Source organism: Dendrobates tinctorius, unplaced genomic scaffold (genome assembly GCF_039654945.1).
Source record: "Dendrobates tinctorius isolate UK_male_01 unplaced genomic scaffold, ASM3965494v1 ptg000437l, whole genome shotgun sequence".
NCBI lineage: Eukaryota > Metazoa > Chordata > Amphibia > Anura > Dendrobatidae > Dendrobates > Dendrobates tinctorius.
The window spans coordinates 126,085-146,445 of NW_027362100.1; the positions used below are offsets into that span (position 1 = coordinate 126,085).

The following is a 20,361-nucleotide window of genomic DNA, read 5'->3' on the forward strand; positions in this document are numbered from 1 at the left end:
TTGGAAGTAAAGACAGTAGGGCAGTTCAAAAATAAACAGACCTCTATTTTGTACTTGTGACTATGAAGCATTATTCAGATATTCTGCTTTCCTTATCCATACAATGGCAGTATTTCTCTATCATCATATTTAATTAACCTGTAATTCTTCTCTTCACCAGAAGCTGGCAGACGTCTCACAGACTGCAAACGATAGACTCACCCAGGACCCGATGATTAAAATAATCTGGAAGCATCCTTTCACATACTGCAACCAGCAGCCAAAACGCTTCTTCTTCTTTGGCATAAAGTAGTAAGACTGAAGTAAGGATATTCATAGACTAAAAAAAAAATAAAAAAAAAAATAAATGAGCCATGTATTTGTCTGAATAATTAAGTGATGAAAGCAAAGCCCCATAAATACGCGAGGGCCGAACAGACTGACAATATTACAGAAATACGGATGCATACAGTCACATGTATCATCTATCTGCGTGATCCGTGAGGTCACTCTAGGGGGGGTCACCCACTGGGGGCCATACAGATTGCTCACAGTAGTTGGATTCCCACCACTGAAAAAAAAAAAGCTGATGACCTGGTGTCCGGCTTTACCTGACAGTATCCTATTTTCGGGTTTCTGTAGGCATACGCAGTGAGCACTCTCCTTAGGGCTGCGATGCCGGTTTCATTCTGGAAGGCTGGATGTTCGGGCAATGATCGGTGCAGATCGCGCTCGATCTCTTCTGTCACCACACAGCTCTTCCCCATGGATTCATCCACCAGTCTGTGGTAGTAACCTGGATGTGAGGCCAGGTCAGTCACTGCATCTATAGGCAAGGAAACACACTATAACTAAGGCTCAGAAACTAAAATCAGAAACAGACCTCCCAGTAATTTGTCTATAAGATGTATATCAAGTGGTTTCTGTGGCCTAGGTCCATGTACATCACTGGTGGGCCAATGTGTATGCTTCAAGACAGCAAAGTACATAAATCAATGGGAAGTGATTGTATTTTGTGATTACAATTTTGGGTCAATAATGCTTGGCAAAACTTAAAGGCGTTTTCCACTACTGGACAATACCAGTTTAATCAAGCCAAACCCCAAATAAAAAAAACACACAACTGTATACGGACCACCCACAGAGGCGCCATTCCAGTGATGTCTGCACCGCTGGTCCTGTTGATGACATGAAGTTGTTGTATCACATGTCAACTAAAGCCTTTACTATTTCATCAGTGCAGATGCCCGACGTAACAGAAAATTGATGAGCTGCAGGAGACAAGCAACCACTCGTTGACACAATAATGTTATATCACTGCTGGAATCAGAAGTTCCAACATAGCTGGAGTGGCGCTGCTGCTGGAGGTGAGTATACACAGTTTTTATTTTAATTTGGGTCCTGCATTGGATAACCTGGTGGACTACCCATGTAAAAGTATTGGCCATGGCCATGCCCAACTATACCCTAAATGGCTGTCGTTATGAGGTTATCTTTTGCCGCAAACAGTAAATGAACAGCTGATGGCAAAATAGTGGTCCAGGCTGGAGATGGATATTAATACCAGTAAAATGAATTTTTCCAATACTTGTCCGGTAGAGACTTTATTGACAACCTGAAAAAACGAGCCAGAGTTCTCCACGCAGGGATTCAGGAATTCCCATAGCAACAAGTTTCCGGATCTTCTCTGTGCGGAACATACAAACTGTCCTCCCATACTCCGCAAAATGGTCCATCCACAAATGTTCTTTTACTTGTTCTCGTGTCTGTAAATTAGACAAATCAGAAAAACCCAAATGTAGAAAGAGCACTCCAAAAAAAACTACCTGTAGTGAAGACTTGAAAGGTAGAAATACAAATAAAATAGCTGCCAGGCGAAAGCTCAGCAACAAAACACAAGATTGAGCATGTCGAATCTTTATCTTGGATACCGATCTCAGGAATGTAATGCTCGTTACATAGATGGCCAATATCAGATTGCAAAAACAAAGAATAGGACATTAAACTGAGGATTTGTTCCATTTTACCTTCTTGACTGCATGACTTTTGTCAAGAGTGCTCAAGTATTTACCTTTACTTTTAATCTCTGAAAATCAGGACACAAACAATAGCTTACAGTTTTAACACATCCACCAATGTAGAATTCTGTATTCTATCCTGCAGAGTAGTTTGTTTACATAAAAAATAAAACTCACCCTTCCGGGTTCAGCACCGAGTCTCCGCTGATGTTCCCAGTGCAGCGCTGATGTCAGGCCAATAGCCGTAGCCAATAACAAATATGAGCGGCTTTGCTTATACAGATGACTTGAGCGGCTCAGCCCAATGACTGATTGGCTGCAGCGCTGTCGAGGTGCTGTAAGTGCTGCAACAGAATAAAAGACCCTGGGAACAGCAGCAGAAACTCGGGCTGGAACCTGGGAGAGTCATTAAAGCAGAAATAATATTTTTTTTTAACCCCTTAAGGACCGGGGTTATTTTCGTTTTTGCATTTTTGTTTTTCGCTCCCTTTCTTCCCAGAGCCATAACTTTTTTATTTTTCCGTCAATATGGCCATGTGAGGGCTTATTTTTTGTGGGACGAGTTGTACTTTTGAACAACACCATTGATTTTACCATGTCGTGTACTACAAAATGGGAAAAAAATTCCAAGTGCGGTGAAATTGCAAAAAAAAGTGCAATCCCACACTTGTTTTTTGCTTGGCTTTTTTGGTAGGTTCACTAAATGCTAAAACTGACCCACCATTATGATTCGCCAGGTCATTCCGAGTTCATAGACACCAAACATGTCTAGGTTCTTTTTTATCTAAGTGGTGAAAAAAAAATCCAAACTTTGCTAAAAAAACAAACCAAAAAACCCACCATTTTCCGAGACCCGTAGCGTCTCCATTTTCCGTGATCTGGGGTCGGGTGAGGGCTTATTTTTTGCGTGCCGAGCTGACATTTTTAATGAAACCACTTTTATGCAGACACGTTCTTTTGATCGCCCGTTACTGCATTTTAATGCATTGTCACAGAGATAAAAAAAAAGTAAGTCTAGGGTTTTGATTTTTTTTCCTCGCTACGCCATTTAGCGATCGGGTTAATGCTTTTTTTTATTGATAGATTGGGCGATTCTGAACACGGCAATACCAAATATGTGTATGTGTAATTTTTTTTTATTGTTTTATTTTGAATAGGGCGAAAGGGGAGTGATTTGAACTTTTATATTTTTTTTTATTTTTTTCATATTTTTTAAAATACTCTTTTTTAAATTTTGTCATGCTTCAATAGCCTCCATCGGAGGCTAGAAGCATGCCATACTTGATCGGCTCTGCTACATATAGGCGATGAGCAGATCGCCCATATGTAGCAGAATTACTGCATAGCTATGAACGTCGACCACCGAGTGGCGCTCATAGCAAAGCGGCATCAACAATCATAGAGGTCTTCAAGAGACCTCTGGTTGTTATGCCAACGCATCAATGACCCCCGATCACGTGACAGGGGTCAGCGATGACCTCATTTCCGGCCCGGCGGCCGGAAGCGCCGGTTAAACGCCGTTGTCAGCGGCGTTTAACGGGTTAATAGTTGCAGGTGGATTGCGATGCCACCTGCGCCTATTGCGGGCACATGTCAGCTGTTCAAAATAGCTGACATGTCCCAGCTTTGATACGGGCTCAGCGCCGGAGCCCTCATCAAAGCAGGGGAGAAGTCCAATGACGGACTGTGTCCGTTATTGGACATTAAGGGGTTAAACAAACTGTGCCTGAGGACAGGGGTTTTCTTAAAAAAAAAAAAAAAACCCACAAACATTTCTCATCTATACTAGAGGATTTCTTACTTCTACTCCCCGTAAAAGAACCATTTAATTGACCACGGAAATGTATACGGAGAGAAAAATATTCAAGTCTTACCCAATTCTGTCACCCCATTTATGTAGAATTCAACCTTAGTGGGTAAGTTAAACCTGTATCCTAATATTTATGTCCTGATTTCAAAGATAAAAAGAAAAGCTAAAAACTTGAGTGCTCTTGACGAAAGGCTCAATCTATTATAGGAAGGGAAAATAGGAAAATTGCTTTACTTTGATAAATTTAGTTGAAAGAAAAAAAGTGAAACATCAGCCCTTTCATCATACACTGTAAGCTGCTTGTGAAAAAGCTCTAATGAGCCTTCTACTTGACTTGCCTATGTTCCTTATATTCATGAGCCCCTCTATTGGCGCGCACAGTTAACCCCCCTACTGTGGAGGATTGGACCTGCACAGTAAAAACAATCAATACCAATTGATTTCAATGGATGCTCTAAGAAATGGAAATTTAACTCCAGCAGTACTTAGACTTACTGCCAATGGCTCACTTACGAACCTATAATCATCTAATCTGTAGAGCAGTGGTCCCCAACCTTTCTTACCTTGAGGGACGTATTTCAGCTCTGCCACATCCGGAATCCCGAATAGATGCATCACGCTCCCACTTCCCCCCTTCCCAACAGTAGTGACACCCCACAAAAATCACACCGAGGAGGTATACTTGCATCCAGAGAGTTCCCCTGCTGCAGAGGAACATTGTAACAATTGTGTATTTCCTCGCACCACTAATCATTAAAGCCATTGGGTGGTGTGTAAAATGCACTGACGTGATAGAAATGCTCTTTTCTAGACACTACGTCCTGGCATTATGAGGTTCATAAAAAAATCCTCATCCAAGCGAAGAAGAGACAGGAAGCTTTATGTAGCAATGATGACCTCTCGCATGCACAAAGTGAACAGCATAGCCCAGGCTTTTTTTCTTCACCATTCCAAGATCTGACATGTCCACGAGAAATATATTTCATCTCCGTGAGGAATTTAATCATACAATGGCAAACGCCTATAAGCCAAACCATTACACAGTGTGTGTGGGGACTTTGTGAACATTCTGCATGGTGCCACATTCCTGACCCACATAGAGCACACATACTCCGCTCCCACCACACAATGTCCGGAAGATCAGCATTCTTCAGAGGAAGAGATTCCAAACTGCATTTTATCTAACGTACACTTAATAAAATTCATTGTGAAGAGAACCAACTAATCTATAATGGTAATTACAGTGCAAGCCGTTTATTCTATCATCACTGGGAGCAGACAGGTGCTAGAATAGTGGTGTAAAGGTGCAGGAGGTGCGGGCTCGGAGGGAAGGGAGTGCCTGGGTCACAGGGAAGACACTGCTTTTTCTGCATTTTCGATCCTTGTACTACCACTTACTCTGAGAAGTTTCAGGCTGCTTTAGGCCTGCGGCCAACCAAAGGTCGGAAGAGCATGGATTAAATCTGTAGCCGCAATTATGTTACAGGCAGGAAGAAACAGGATCTTGCTGCTCTTATTGGGAGAGGGGAAACATCAGTTTGATTTTTTTTCCCCAAAATCTAAACATGATGGGAGGACACAAAGGGGATCGTCATTAATGGATGTAGGCACCAAGAGGGATATTACAGAAGGGGCACTACTTCAGGTAGGAAGAACAAAGGGGGATATTACAGAGAGCACATAATTATTGCATGCAGTCACAAAGAGGGGCAAAATTATTGTCTGGAAGCATAAAAAGGGACCTAATTATTGTTAAGGGTCAGGAAAAGGGACAACTACTCTATAAAAGTACAAAGAGGGGCATAGTTATTGTGTGCAGGCACAAAGACAAGTAAACTTATCAAATGGGGGCACATAGCTATTGTACAGAGGCACAGAGGGGAGCATAACTAGTGTATAGAGGCACAAAGAATGGCATAATCATTGTATGGGAGTGCAATACGTGAATTATTGCATTGAAGCACAAAAGGGAAAAAATTGTATGGAAGCACAATCTGGGTAATGGTTGTATGGAGACACAAAAAGGGAGCCAAGTAGTGTATGGGGGCACAAAGGGGACATTACCTACATGAGGGCACTATTGCTGTTTGGAGACATAGTGAGGAGACTAAAATATATATACATAGATATAGATATATATAGATATATACAGTTAGGTCCATATATATATTTGGACAGAGACATGTTTCTAATTTTGGTTCTAGACCTTACCACAATGAATTTTAAACAATTCAGATGCAGTTGAAGTTCAGACATTCAGCTTTCATTTGAGGGCATCCACATTAAAATTGGATGAAGGGTTTAGGAGTTTCAACTCCTTAACATGTGCCACTCTGTTTTTAAAGGGACCAAAAGTAATTGGACAATTGACTCCAAGGCTATTTCATGGACAGGTGTGGGCAATCCCTTCGTTATGTCATTCTCAATTAAGCAGATAAAAGGGCTGGAGTTGATATTGAGGTGTGCTTGCATTTGGAAGGTTTTGCTGTGAAGGCATCATGCGGTTAAAGGAGCTCTCCATGCAGGTGAAACAAGCCATCCTTAAGCTGCAAAAACAGAAAAAACCCATCCGAGAAATTGCTACAACATTAGGAGTGGCAAAATCTACAGTTTGGTACATCCTGAGAAAGAAAGAAAGCACTGGTGAACTCATCAATGCAAAAAGACCTGGGCGCCCAAGGAAGACAACAGTGGTGGATGATCGTAGAATAATCTCCATGGTGAAGACAAACCCCTTCACAACAGCCAACCAAGTGAACAACACTCTACAGGAGGTAGGCGTATCAATATCCAAATCTACCATAAAGAGAAGACTGCATGAAAGTAAATACAGAGGGTTCACTGCACGGTGCAAGCTACTCATATGCATCAAGAATCAAAAAGGCTAGACTGGACTTTGCTAAAAAAAAAACATCTAAAAAAGCCAGCACAGCTCTAGAAGAACATTCTTTGGACAGATGAAACCAAGATCAACCTCTACCAGAATGATGGAAAGAGAAAAGTATGATGAAGGCATGGTACAGCTCATGATCCAAAGCATACCACATCATCTGTAAAACACGGCGGAGGCAGTGTGATGGCTTGGGCATGCATGGCTGCCAATGGCACTGGGTCACTAGTGTTTATTGATGATGTGACACAGGACAGAAGCAGCCGAATGAATTCTGAGGTATTCAGAGCCATACTGTGTGCTCAGATCCAACCAAATGCAGCCAAACTGATTGGTCGTCATTTCATACTACAGATGGACAATGACCCAACACATAAAGCCAAAGCAACCAAGGAGTTTATTAAAGCAAAGACGTGGAATATTCTTGAATGGCCAAGTCAGTCACCTGATCTCAACCCAATTGAGCATGCATTTCACTTGGTAATGACTAAACTTCAGACAGAAATGCCCACAAACAAACAGCAACTGAAAACCACCACAGTGCAGGCCTGGCAGAGCATCAAAAAGGTGGAAACACAGCGTCTGGTGATGTCCATGAGTTCAAGACTTCAGGCAGCCATTACCAACAAAGGGTTTTCAACCAAGTACTAGAAATGAACATTTTATTTACAATTATTTAATCTGTCCAATTACTTTTGGTCCCTTTAAAAACAGGGTGGCACATGTTAAGGAGCTGAAACTCCTAAACCTTTCATCCAATTTTAATGTGGATACCCTCAAATGAAAGCTGAAAGTCTGAGTTTCAACTGCATCTGAATTGTTTTGTTTAAAATTCATTGTGGTAATGTCTAGAACCAAAATTAGAAAAATGTTGTCTCTGTCGAAATATATATGGACCTAACTGTGTGTGTATATATATATATATATATACACACACACACCGGTATATATATATATATATATATATATACACATATACATATACACATATACATACATACATATACACGTACACACACACACATATATATGTGTGGTAGTACATGGGATACTCAGTTTTTCAGTGGAATGCTGGTATATGGCAAAGGGGGATGGAAATATTACGCTGTCGGGCACTATGTTTGTGTAAAGGTGAGTAGACTGAGAAGGGTACTGGTAAAGCGATGACAAACATTTCTGTATATTATATTCTACAGAAACAGGAAGACTTTGTCATGGCGTTCTGGGCAGGATGAAGAACAGGGGAAAAGAATGAGGACTATCAGAGAGCTGCACTGGATTTATCTATTCAGTAAACATACATACCGTATATACTCGAATATAAGCCGAGATTTTCAGCCCGTTTTTTTGGGCTGAAAGTCCCCCTCTCGGCTTATATTCGAGTCATATACACCGGGGGGTCGGAGGGGGAGAGGTGTCAGGTCATACTTACCCGTCCTGACGCTGTCTCTCGAGCCCCCAGCTTCTCCGCGCTCTCTGTTCCTGCCTTCAGGTCACGTGGTACCGCTCATTAAAACTCATGAATATGCGCATATTCATGAGTTTTAATGAGCGGTATCACCTGACCGCAGGAAGAGAGAGCGCGGAGAAGCTGGGGGCTCAAGCGACAGCGTCAGGACGGGTAAGTATAGCGATACTCACCTGTCCTGCGTCCATGGCTGCTTGCTGCTGTCTGTCATCGGTCAGTGACTTGAGACAGCAGAGGGTGCGGTGACGTGTTAGTGTGCGCCGCGCCCCCTGCAGTCTGAACGTCACTGACTAATGACGTGGCAGATAGCGGTGAGCAGCCATGGACGCAGGACAGGTGAGTATCTGACACCCAGCGACGGAGAGGTGAGTATGTCTTTTTTTTTATTTTTACATGCTGCGGCAGCACATGGGGGAATAATCTATGGAGCTTCTAATGGGGGCAGTATATGGGGGAACAATATGGAGCTTCTAATGGGGGCAGTATATGGGGGAATAATCCTTGGAGCTGCTTATGGGGGCAGTATATGTGGGAATAATCCTTGGAGCTGCTTATGGGGGCAGTATATGGGGGAATAATCCTTGGAGCTTCTAATGGGGGCAGCATATGGGGGAACAATCTATGGAGCTTCTAATGGGGGCAGCATATGGGGGAACAATCTATGGAGCTTCTAATGGGGGCAGCATATGGGGGAACAATCTATGGAGCTTGTTATGGGGGCAGCATATGGGGGAACAATCTATGGAGCTTGTTATGGGGGCAGCATATGGGGGAACAATCTATGGAGCTTGTTATGGGGGCAGCATATGGGGGAACAATCTATGGAGCTTCTTCTGGGGACACCATATGGGGGAATAATCTATGGAGCATTTCCCACCCTAGGCTTATACTCGAGTCAATAAGTTTTCCCAGTTTTTTTGTGGCAAAATTAGGGGGGTCGGCTTATACTCGGGTCGGCTTATACTCGAGTATATACGGTACATAGTATACAGAGCATGCATGTACAATTGGTATCTATAACCTTATGGTAACTGTATGATGGTGATACTGCTCTTAGCATAACGTTTTTTTGTTAATTATCAGTATTGTGGTAGTATTCGGTCTCTACACAGTGTTCCAAATTATTATGCAAATGATATTTTTCTCTGATTTTCCTAAATAGTCGGTACAAATGACAGTCAGTCTAATAAAAGTCATCACCGGTTAGAGTATGCATCAAATTTTATTGAAGAAACCTCCCAATGATAACAGTATAATCTCCAAAATGAATAAAAACTCAAATTGCACTGTTCCAAATTATTAGGCACAGTAGAATTTCTAAACATTTGCTCTGTTGTAAAGAACTGAAAATGCTCATTTGTGGAATTTGCAGCATTAGGAGGTCACATTCACTGAATAAAAAGGATATTTTGGATAGCTTAGCTTAACAGGCCAAGTTACATGTTAACATAGGAACTCTTTGATGTCACCTTCACAATTCTTGCATCCATTGAACTTGGAAGTTTTTGGAGAGTTTCTGCTTGTATTTCTTTGCATGAAGTCAGAATAGCCTCCCAGAGCTGCTGTCTTGATGTGACCGGCCTCCCACCCTCATAGATCTTTTGCTTGATGATACTCCAAAGGTTCTCTGTAGGGTTGAGGTCAGGGGAAGATGGTGGTCACACCATGAGTTTATCTCCTTTTATGCCCATAGCAGTCAATGACTCAGAGGTATTCTTTGCAGCATGAGATGGTGCATTGTCATGCATGAAGATGATTTTGCTCTTGAAGGCACGTTTCTGCTTTTTATACCATGGAAGACAGTTGTCAGTCAGAAACTCTATATACTTTGCAGAAGTCATTTTCACACCTTCAGGAACCTTAAAGGGCCCTTACCAGCTGTTTCCCCATGATTCTGGCCCAAAACACGACTCCTCCACCTCCTTGCTGACGTCGCAGCCTTGTTGGGACATAGTGGCCATCCACTACTCCATCCATCTGGACCATCCAGGGTTGCTCGACACTCATCAGTAAACAAGACTGTTTGAAAATTAGTCTTCATGTGTGTCTGGGCCCACTGCAATCGTTTCTGCTTGTGAGCACTGTTTAGGGGTGGCCGAATAGTAGGTTTATGCAGCACAGCAAGCCTTTGAAGGATCCTACACCTTGAGGTTCGAGGGACTCCAGAGGCACCAGCAGCTTCAATGATCTGTTTGCTGGTTGGTAATGGCTTTTTAGCAGCTGCTCTCTTAATCCAATGAACTTGCCTGGCAGAAACCTTCCTCATTCTGCCTTTATCAGCACAAACATGGTCTGTGCTCAGAATCAACCACAAATCTCTTAACAGTACAATGATCACGTTTAAGTTTTTGGGAAATATCTAATGTTTTCATCTCTTGACCAAGGCATTGCACTATTTGATGCTTTTCAGCAGCAGAGAGATCCTTTTTATTTCCTAAATTCCTTGAAACCTGTGTCCTGCTTAATAATGTGGAACATCATTCTTAAGTAGCTTTCCTTTAATTGAGCTCACCTGGTAAACTAATTATCACAGGCATTTGAGATTGATTTCTGTGATCCAAAGAGCCCTGATACACAATACCATCTATGAGTTTATTTGATAAACAAAAAATTACATCTTTATGACACTTAAATCCAATTTGCATAATAATTTGGAACACAGTGTATGTGGTGGTAATATGTGGTCATGGTATGGAGGTATTATTTGCTCCATGTATAGCGGTAGTATTGGTATTAGTACTATGGGACTTGTTACGTATAATTGTGGTATTATTTGATAACTGAATGACGGAGTTGCCTTATATAATATTTTTTTTTTTTTTTAAATATTGAAATTTTTTTTCCTCAAGTCGTTGGACTTATTTACTTTTTTACAGTGGATGTGTTCCTTTGAAGTCCGCAGGCTTGAATAAACAAGATTGAGAGTTTGTTTTCTTTCTTTGTAAGTCTGTTATAATGGAAATGCATTACTTTGCAAAGTGACTGCACAAAAATCGGTAAGAAAAGTTTAAAGAGGTGGTCTACTACAATGTATAATGCACCCATCCATTTAAACCATTTAAAGCATCCAGCGTGCGCTTTCCGTCTGTCCTCGACTTTCACTGGCCACATGCACATGCTAGATACTGGGCTGTTTAACCGCCGTGAAACATCGCCCAACCCAATCAATCAGGGGGGTGCGTGCGACTGGGTCACGCCTCAGTGATGTAAGGGGGTCAGGAAGTTGACGTGACATCAGCAGATGTCAGCAGTAGCAGTGGAACGGAGACCACCACAACACCCACCAGAGTGGTGCACTGCGACCTCCAGTCTCCCCACAGAGCTGTGATCACACCGCTCTCTCCTCAAACCTGTGACTGCTGCAGCCCCCCTGCAGAGCTGCACTCCACACACTGAGACTTAGGGGTACTTCACACTAAGCGAGATCGCTGATGCGTCACCGATTTTGTGACGCATCAGCGATCTCGCGGTGTGTGGCACGCATCAGCGACCGGCCCCCCTCTGCCGGGTATCGCTGATTGGCCCAGGACATTCCTCCACATTTTTTGATTGTTGGTCTCCCGCTGGCCAGCACGCATCGCTGCGTGTGACAGCGGGAGACCAACGATCAGCGAGCTTCCAGCGCTGTAAGCAGACGCTGGGAGCTGGTATCCAGGGTAAATAGCGGGTAACTAAGCGCTCGCTTCGCTTAGTTACCCGCTGTGTACCCTGGATACCAGCGTGCTCGCGTTGGGAGCTGGTATCCAAGGTAAAAAGTGTCCTCACTGGTCCTGATCGCTGGTGAGTCTGCCTGTTTGACAGCTCACCAGCGATCATGTAGTGACGCACCAGCGATCCTGACCAGGTCGTATCGTTGCCGGGAAGCTGGTGCGTCGTTTAGTGTAACGGGACCCTTACCATATTATATTTCCATTGTCATGCTCATCAGTGTAAAGTATAGGACTGGGGATATACATAGGAGAGTCTGCCATTGCCCACGTGCATCTATCTTTCAGGTCTTGCTGTATAAGCAATAAATCACTAAAGCTGCCAACAACTGATGGCACTCAGTTGTCTTTCGCCACACACAGCAGCTATAAATTAGAATTTTACATGAAATGTCCTACAACTAAGCAATTAAAGTGTCACTGTGTGTGGTTCCTCCTTTCAGCAGCCAGGGATCTATGAAGCAATTATAATGTACCATTCCAGTGTCGGGATTCCCAGTTCCAGTTAGATGAAAAGAGGACATCAACGCTTCTGCATTTGTTGCCAACTTCTCCTTTTCATTTCCACCTTCCACATCCTGAGTAACTATTAGGTTCATATTCCCGAAGCCTTCTTTACCAAACACCTAATCATGGGGAGAGAGCTAGGTTGGAAAGAGTAAAGTATAGTTGCCGCTAAACCGCACTTTACAGTGAAATAATGACACAAAAAAGGGCATTTTTTAAGTAAAGCACAAAACTAATCTTATATGGGTTGTAAATTATTCAACAGCTGTAATAATTACATTTCCGATTAATGATAAACCTTCTGACTGTTTCCTATAACAAACACCCCTGATAACTGAGCTCCTTCTATCCAGGAGGATAGTTCACCTTTGCGAGATCGGAATTACCATCATGCACATTACCAGACGTGGAAACAGAAAGGAATGCTGGGAGAATGTAGGATATTAACTGTACTGCCGCTTACAAAGAATAAGTACATTATATTTTTTTATGTACCATATATTTTGCGGATTATAAGACGCTCCAGATTATAAGACGCACCCCAAATTGAGGAGAAAAAGGATAAAAAAAAAAATCTTTTTTTTAAAAAAATGTAATCCCTGCGTCTTATTGCTTACCGGGGGTGGTGGCTGCAGTGAAGCGGGATCCCAGGCTTACTGCTAAAGGAGACAAAGAGAGGGGCGATGCTGCGGGTTGGGATGAGGGGGTGTTCGGATGTGCGGCACTGCTGCGCGTGTCTCCGATGCTGTTGCGAGTGTCTGGTGCTGCTGCGGGGGCTCAGCTGACATTTTGTAAAAGGCCAGAGCCCCCGCAGTTCCATGCGCAGATGGAGATCTCAGCACCAAGATCGCGGGAGATGAGAGCTCCCTGCTGCCCCACAGTCGGTAAAGTATATCCACATTATAAGACATACCCTCATTTTCCCCCAAAATTTTTGGGAAAAAAGTGCGTCTTATAATCCGAAAAAACCAGTAGTTTCAATATTTAGTGTCTGCGAATTAAAGGAAACTTGTCAGGTGCCCCATGCCTCCAAAACTGCCCCATATGGATTCCCAGCAATAAAATCACGCCCATGACGTATCATACAGTTCTTCTTATCCGCACAAAAATGACTGCAATTGCCCTGATTCACATATGTGAACTATCTCAGACTAGTCCAGCGGGCGCGGTTTTGTTATAACAGGCCGGATTCACAGTCACTGATCACGCCCCCTTAGGAGTGATTGACATTTGCCACACGGTCCACAGAACTTCTCAGTACATTCCTCCCAGGTCAGGCGCGATGTGCCTATGAAGCCGGGGAGAGTTCACCTTGCTTCTTTGCATCTGCCCAGGCTGAGACATGGTGTGGGCCTTGTGGAGAACGTCAATCACTCCTTAAGAGGCATGAAAAGCAACTGTGAAGTCGGACAGTTCCATGAAAACAAAGCCCACTGGGCTAGTCGGAGATCATTCGCATATGAGTGTCATTTTTGTGCAGAGATGAACTGTATGCTACATCAGGGGCAAGATTGTATTGCTGGATAATGGCTGCTAATCATGGGGTACTTTGGGAGGTCTGGAGGACCTGACCGCTTCCATTTATGTATATCCTTCTCATCTTAGAGCAGACCTGGCTGTATCGCTTGCCTGCCTCAGAAAGTTCTCATTCACTTACAGAAAACAACTTCCTAAAATGGTGAGGAGCGGAAAAACAAATTACCTTAGAAAGATGCAGAACACTGCAGCAAATGATGCTAAAAGAGGATCTGTCGCCATATTTCACAATACAAATTGCACACATTATTAAAATAATAAACCTTTCATACCGGATGAGGCTGGTGTACTTACTTTGAAAAAACATGTCCGAATGGTTGTCTAATCTTTTTTTAATGTTCTCTTTTCTTTTAGCCAAAATATGCACGTAATGAGTCCAGCTAGGACATTTTATACATTCTCCAGTGGATTGTAAAATCATCCGGTCTAACATGCATTTCATCTATGGAGGCTGTGTTGTGAAATCCGGTGACAGATCCGCTTTAAATGTGAAGGATGGGATGACATAAATCGACAATACCGTACACAGCTTATTACCACTCACACAATATGAAACAGGATTATATCTCATCTATCCAATGGAGTCACATCTCATAGCTGAGACTTAGAGGAAGTTACAGATGATGAAAAAATAAGCTACTGTATGACGCATGGAGCCAGCATAAATACATATCTCTCGTGGCCTCCATCTAATTAGTTTTTCCAGCGATATAATGATTGCGTATTACTATGGCACAAGAACTATCAGTCATGTGTATACGGTACCAGGTCTCGGTTTCTTGGACACAATGAGCTCGTGTTGACTTGCTGAAGCCTTTGGAGTAAACCATTAACCAGACTCTCTCGATCTTTCAGCTCAATAAACTGGAAAGCCATCTGTTGCCTTATGCTGATAATGATCGGGTTTGGAAGAAGACTGGTGTCCTCCATCTTCTCCACACTTACTACCTAAAATTATGGAAAAAAATTAAAGCAAAAGGAACAAATTAAATATTGTCACCTACTAGTCTACCCTTTGGCCAGGGTCACACGTTCAGTATTTGGACAGTATTTTACCTCACTATTTGTAAGCCAAAACCAGGAGAGGAACAATCAGAGGAAAAGTCCAATAGAACACGTCACCACTTCTGGATTTATCACCCACTCCTGATGACATTACAAATAATGATGTGAAAAACTCACCAAATACTGAATGTGTGAACGTGGCCTAGTAGAATTAATGCATGTTCAGGCTGCCATATGCCATAGTCTGAAATATATCCCAGATTTGTGCTGAGGGAGATTTTTGCTCTATTTTACGACAAGCTCCATTCTGCCAAGTTGAGCCTACTTTTTAAAAAATTGTTGACGCTGGCGAAAAAGGGAAAAAATGTGTGACTTTTCATTCACTTGCAGAGAACTGGTGCAAAAAAAGATGATAAATTGGACCCTATGGAGCAGATTCACCAAGATTGACGCTTTGTTGCAGGTGAAATATGCCCCAAATTGATTAATGAATGTGGCGCATCTTTCAGCTATTTAGTTGGTGTGTGACAGTGTAAGAAATGCACTGCAATCACAGACTGTCGTAATTTACAGCACTTTTTTGGTGTTCATTACGGTGAATTTGTTGGGCTGTGCTCAGCCATGTCCAGTTCACCAAGCTCCAAAAGTGTAGTGGTGCTGTGGCAAAATAGCAAAAATTCACAAATTAGGAAAAACTTTAAAATCTGCAACATTTATGCAAGATTTCTGACACATAGCATTTGCTTAGGCTACTTTCACACATCCGTTTTTTTTCAATCCGGCACGATGCGGCGAAAACTGTGAAAACTGGATCCGGAATTGGATCCGTTTTTTTCACACAGAATGTAATGATCGCCGCATCGTGCCGGATGGACATGCGGCGCCTCCGGGTTTTGCCAGATACGGCAAACATGCGCCGTCCGGCGTCTGCAAAAAACATTGGCTGCAACTTTTTTGCAGCGCCGGACCGGCTTTTTCAACAGCGCATGCCCGGGCACTGTGAGTTTTAACCCCACAAGTGCCCGGCGCGCATCTCTCTCTCCCCCTCCCCTTCTCTCTCTCTCTCCATACGCTTTATACCTTTCTTTGGCTGGCTCTCTCGTCCCCCCTGTCTCTCTGGCTGCTCTCTCGTCCCCCGCTGTCTCTCTGGCTGCTCTCTCGTCCCCCGCTCTCTCTCTGGCTGCTCTCTCGTCCCCCGGTGTTGCGGCTCCTTTAAATGTCCTCCAAGCCGCATCAGGTGCCGCATGAACATCCGGTGTCACCGCTGCAGGCCGGATCCGGCGGCCCGGCTTTTCGCCGCACCGCTGTAACTGGATGTCTGAAAGAGGCCTTAGTTTGACCTTATATCTTTAAAGGTATGTGAAGACTGTTCAGTAATTGTCCGCTGCGTACAAAGCGCTGCTGGCTATTGAATGCAGGCGATTCCGCATGTGTTCACTGAACCGTGCAGATTTACCATGGCCAATACATTGTATGGATGAAATTTCTCTTGCGGAGACTCACATCTCCACTATATAAATAGACATGCTGCGGTCTGGAAAGACACATCACATGTCCATCTCCGTGGTTGATCCGCAGGCTTTGGATTTCTTAAAATCCCATCCACTACTCTGACATCAGGACGCTGCGGGATGGACGCTGCAGAAGTGCGCAGCATCCAACCCACTGCATTTACTGACCGTGTGCACACACCCTTAAACTATAGAAGCTCAAGAATTTCTACCCCTTTTCTTAAGTTTCGATACCACCTCCTAATTCTATAAACTGATAAGGCAAGAAGATTATGTACACCAGCAAGAGAATAGTAATTTACAGAAAGGTATATAAAAAAAACAACACAAGCTTTCAACTTCTACATCTGTCAAGATATCAATGAGGAACCTGAGGCCGGTTCCTTTTCTGTTCCATTTCTAAGGGCCTGGATAAGTTCTCTGTACATGTGTGTACTTTGCTGATGGTGATTTTGTTGTCTATAGCAATCAGATTCCAACTTCTACATTTCTATGGCCATTTGGAATATATTAAACATTAATCCAATTGGTTTAGCATTGCTGCTAATCCATCAATAATGTCTGTACGACCACACTGATCCCAACAGGACATGTTCTCATTGGATCCTCCCAGGATATAGACCTATAACTTCAACACACACTGCAACCATTGTCAGTTTCTAGATGGTTTTCAAAAGAATAAAAAATACCAGGGCACTAGTATAAAAATACTCATTTATAGATTAACCATCATTTTAATTTTTATTTCATAGATCAATAGTACTAATGAAAATAAGCAACTCTAAGAGAAATCAGCTTCCCTCTTCTCCTAAGCTGACCTTTCAATTCAAGGGTAAAAGCTGTAAAATCTATATTCAGTTTTGTCAGATATTCACATTACTGGATATAGATAACAACAGTTGGTGTTTATAAGATTCTATGGAAAGGGACGCTGAGGAGCGAGCTAGAGGCAGACATTAATTTGCAAGTTCTCCTGAAACAAGTACATTTTACATCTATGGTTAAAAAAGTGCAACTATTTCAGGAGAACTTGCAGCAGAATGCCTGTCTATAGCTCCTCCCTTCTAACCCCCTCTTCATAGAACTTTATGAGCACCAACTGCCATCTCCCATATCAATAATGGGAAAATTGACCTTTAATGAAGACGGATTTTATCTGAGAATTGAGAGTTTATTAAAGAGCAATCCAGGAGGATAAAAAGGCAGATTTCTCCAATAAGATAGAATACAAAACTGTTTATTTTCAAGTGCACTACTGATTTATTAAATAAAAAATAATACGATGGTTACTCTTTAAATGTCTTAAAAACAATGTATTTTGATGTGACACTCCTCTTCCTCATATGAAGAAGACTGAGCATTCTTTTCTATTAGTCAGGCTATTATAAAAAGTTATTATATATATATATATATATATATATATATATATATATATATATATATATATATATATATATATATATATATATATATATATATATATATATATATTACATTTGGTAGACTCATGTTATAAAACACATAAAATTCTAAAACACAAAAATTGCAAATCATTTAGGCTGGAGCTACTTGTCGACAGGCCACGATGCAGGTTGTGTGGCCAAAGACCGCCCTATGCCTCTGCTACATCACAGTGTAATGCAGTCATATAAGGTAACACTGTGACCAGCAAAGTGCTGCGACTGTTTCAGAAGTTGCAAAAACTAGGAACCAGAAGGATTATTTATTTTTTTTTTTTTTAAACTTGCTTGCCATAGTCCCTGTACCTTGCAGATCACATTGCAACCACAGTCAGCCCCTATTAGTTGCATAGAGCCATTTTTGGCTGTGTGGCCTGTGTCATGGCCAACGTTTCGTAAAGTCCTACCTCTGTGAGTGGTATAATAACATTGCACACTCCGTCTTCCTTGCTGGCAAAGCAGAGATAGCTGTCAGAAGTATATATCCTGCCTGGTGTATGGCATCGGCTGAAGGGGGTCCATAAGGAACAATCCACAACGTCATGCAACTTTTCAATTCTCGGAAGCTTAAACATTGCTCGGAAAAACTCCTTTTGTGCTCTTGCTTCTAGATCCCTTTAAAGAAAAACACCAGAGTTCTTGATACAAACTAATATACATGGTCAGTGAAACTACATTATGTGAACCATTAATATTCCAAAACTTAAAGTCACAAAGTACACTTCTGAGTTCTTACATGAGAAGGTGAAAAATGGGCAGAACTCAGCGCCTCCTCAATAATAATAATACCACATTAAGGCACCTTTCACATGCAGCATGTATCTGCGGCGTTTTTGTTAATACACATTAAAAGCTTCTTTTTACAGTACCACAAAAAGCTATGAGATTAGGGAAATCTCACGCACACTTGACTGAATGTGAACTGCTTTTTTTTTTTTTTAATTTGCAGCATATCAGTTTTCGCAGTATTTTGAAAACATTGAGAAAGTGGGAAAAAAACTGCAAGAAATACAAAAATAAAAGTTCTTGCAGCATTTTCGCCTTGTTTTTGGGTAATTAAATTAACTTTATTAAACATGTACTGTAGACAAAGCACACACATAATCCGCAACCAAAAAACAAAAACGGCACAAAAATCCAAGTCAAAATGCGGCGAAAAAGGGGTGTTTGAACAGAGCATTTTTACTTCCAACAAAGCAGAAAAAAAGCAGCAAAAACACTACATGTGAGCATACAACTGCTTCTCACCAAGTTAGAATACCATCAAAAAGTTAATTTATTTCAGTTCTGCAATACAAAAAGTGACACTCTTACATTATATAGAGTCATTACAAACAGAGTGATCTATTTCAAGTGTTTTCTTCTGTTAATGTTGATGATTACGGCTTACAGCCAATGAAAACCCAAAAGTCATTACCTCAGTAAATCAGAATAATTAACAAAAAACACCTGCAAAGGCTTCCTAAGAGTTTAGAAAGGTCCCTTAGTCTGTTTCAGTAGGCAACACAATCATGGGGAAGACTGCTGACTTCACAGATGTCCAGAAGGCAGTCACTGACACTCCATAAGGAGGGTAAGCCAAAAAAGGTCATTGCTAAAGAAACTGGCTGTTCACAGAGTGCTGTATCCAAGCATATTAATGGAGAGTTGAATGGAAGGAAAAAGTGTGGTAGAAAAAGGTGCACAAGCAAATCGGAATAACCGCAGCCTTGAAAGGATTGTTACGAAAAGGCCATTCAAAAATTTGCGGGAGATTCACAAGGAGTGGACTGCTACTGAAGTCATTGCTTCAAGAGCCACCACACACAGACGTATCCAGGACATGGGCTACAAGTGTGGCATTCCTTGTGTCAAGCCACTCATGACCAATGGACAACGCGAAAAGCGTCTTACCTGGGCAAAGGAGAAAAAGAACTAGACTGTTGCTCAGTGAGTGGTCCAAGGTGGTATTTTCAAATGAAAGTAAATTTTGCATTTCATTTGGAAATGAAGTCTGAAGGAAGAGTGGAGAGGCACACAATCCAAGCTGCTTGAGGTTTAGTGTGAAGTTTCCACAATCAGTGATGGTTTGAGGAACCATGTCATCTGCTGGTGTAGGTCCACTGTGTTTTATCAAGACCAAAGTCAGCGCAGACGTCTACCGGGAAATTTTAGAGCACTTCATGCTTCCCTCTGCCGACAAGCTTTTTGGAGATGGAAATTTCATTCTCCAGCAGGACTTGGCACCTGTCCACACTGCCAAAAGTACCAATACCTGGTTTAAAAACTACATCACTGTGCTTAATTGGCCAGCAAATTCACCTGACCTTAACCCCATAGAAAATCTATGGGGTATTGTCAAGAGGAAGATGAGAGACACCAGACCCAACAATGCAGATGAGCTGAAGGCTGCTATCAAAGCAACCTGGGTTTCCATAACACCTCAGCAGTGCCTCAGTAATTGATGCAAAAGGAGCCCCAACCAAGTATT

General features: G+C 42.1%; 1 protein-coding gene across 5 annotated transcripts in view; it reads right to left on the reverse strand.

Annotated features, from left to right (window-relative positions):
* TBC1D8 (TBC1 domain family member 8) overlaps nucleotides 1–20,361 on the reverse strand; it is a 159,053-nt gene that overhangs the window by 42,680 nt on the left and 96,012 nt on the right. For all 5 annotated transcript variants that reach the window (XM_073564225.1, XM_073564224.1, XM_073564223.1 and 2 more), the window contains 6 exons: nucleotides 18,299–18,506; nucleotides 14,681–14,863; nucleotides 12,349–12,498; nucleotides 1,595–1,745; nucleotides 591–805; nucleotides 202–319 (listed from right to left, as the gene is read on the reverse strand). In XM_073564225.1, coding sequence (XP_073420326.1) covers nucleotides 202–319; nucleotides 591–805; nucleotides 1,595–1,745; nucleotides 12,349–12,498; nucleotides 14,681–14,863; nucleotides 18,299–18,506 — 1,025 coding nt within the window. The remainder of the gene's footprint in view (nucleotides 1–201; nucleotides 320–590; nucleotides 806–1,594; nucleotides 1,746–12,348; nucleotides 12,499–14,680; nucleotides 14,864–18,298; nucleotides 18,507–20,361) is intronic.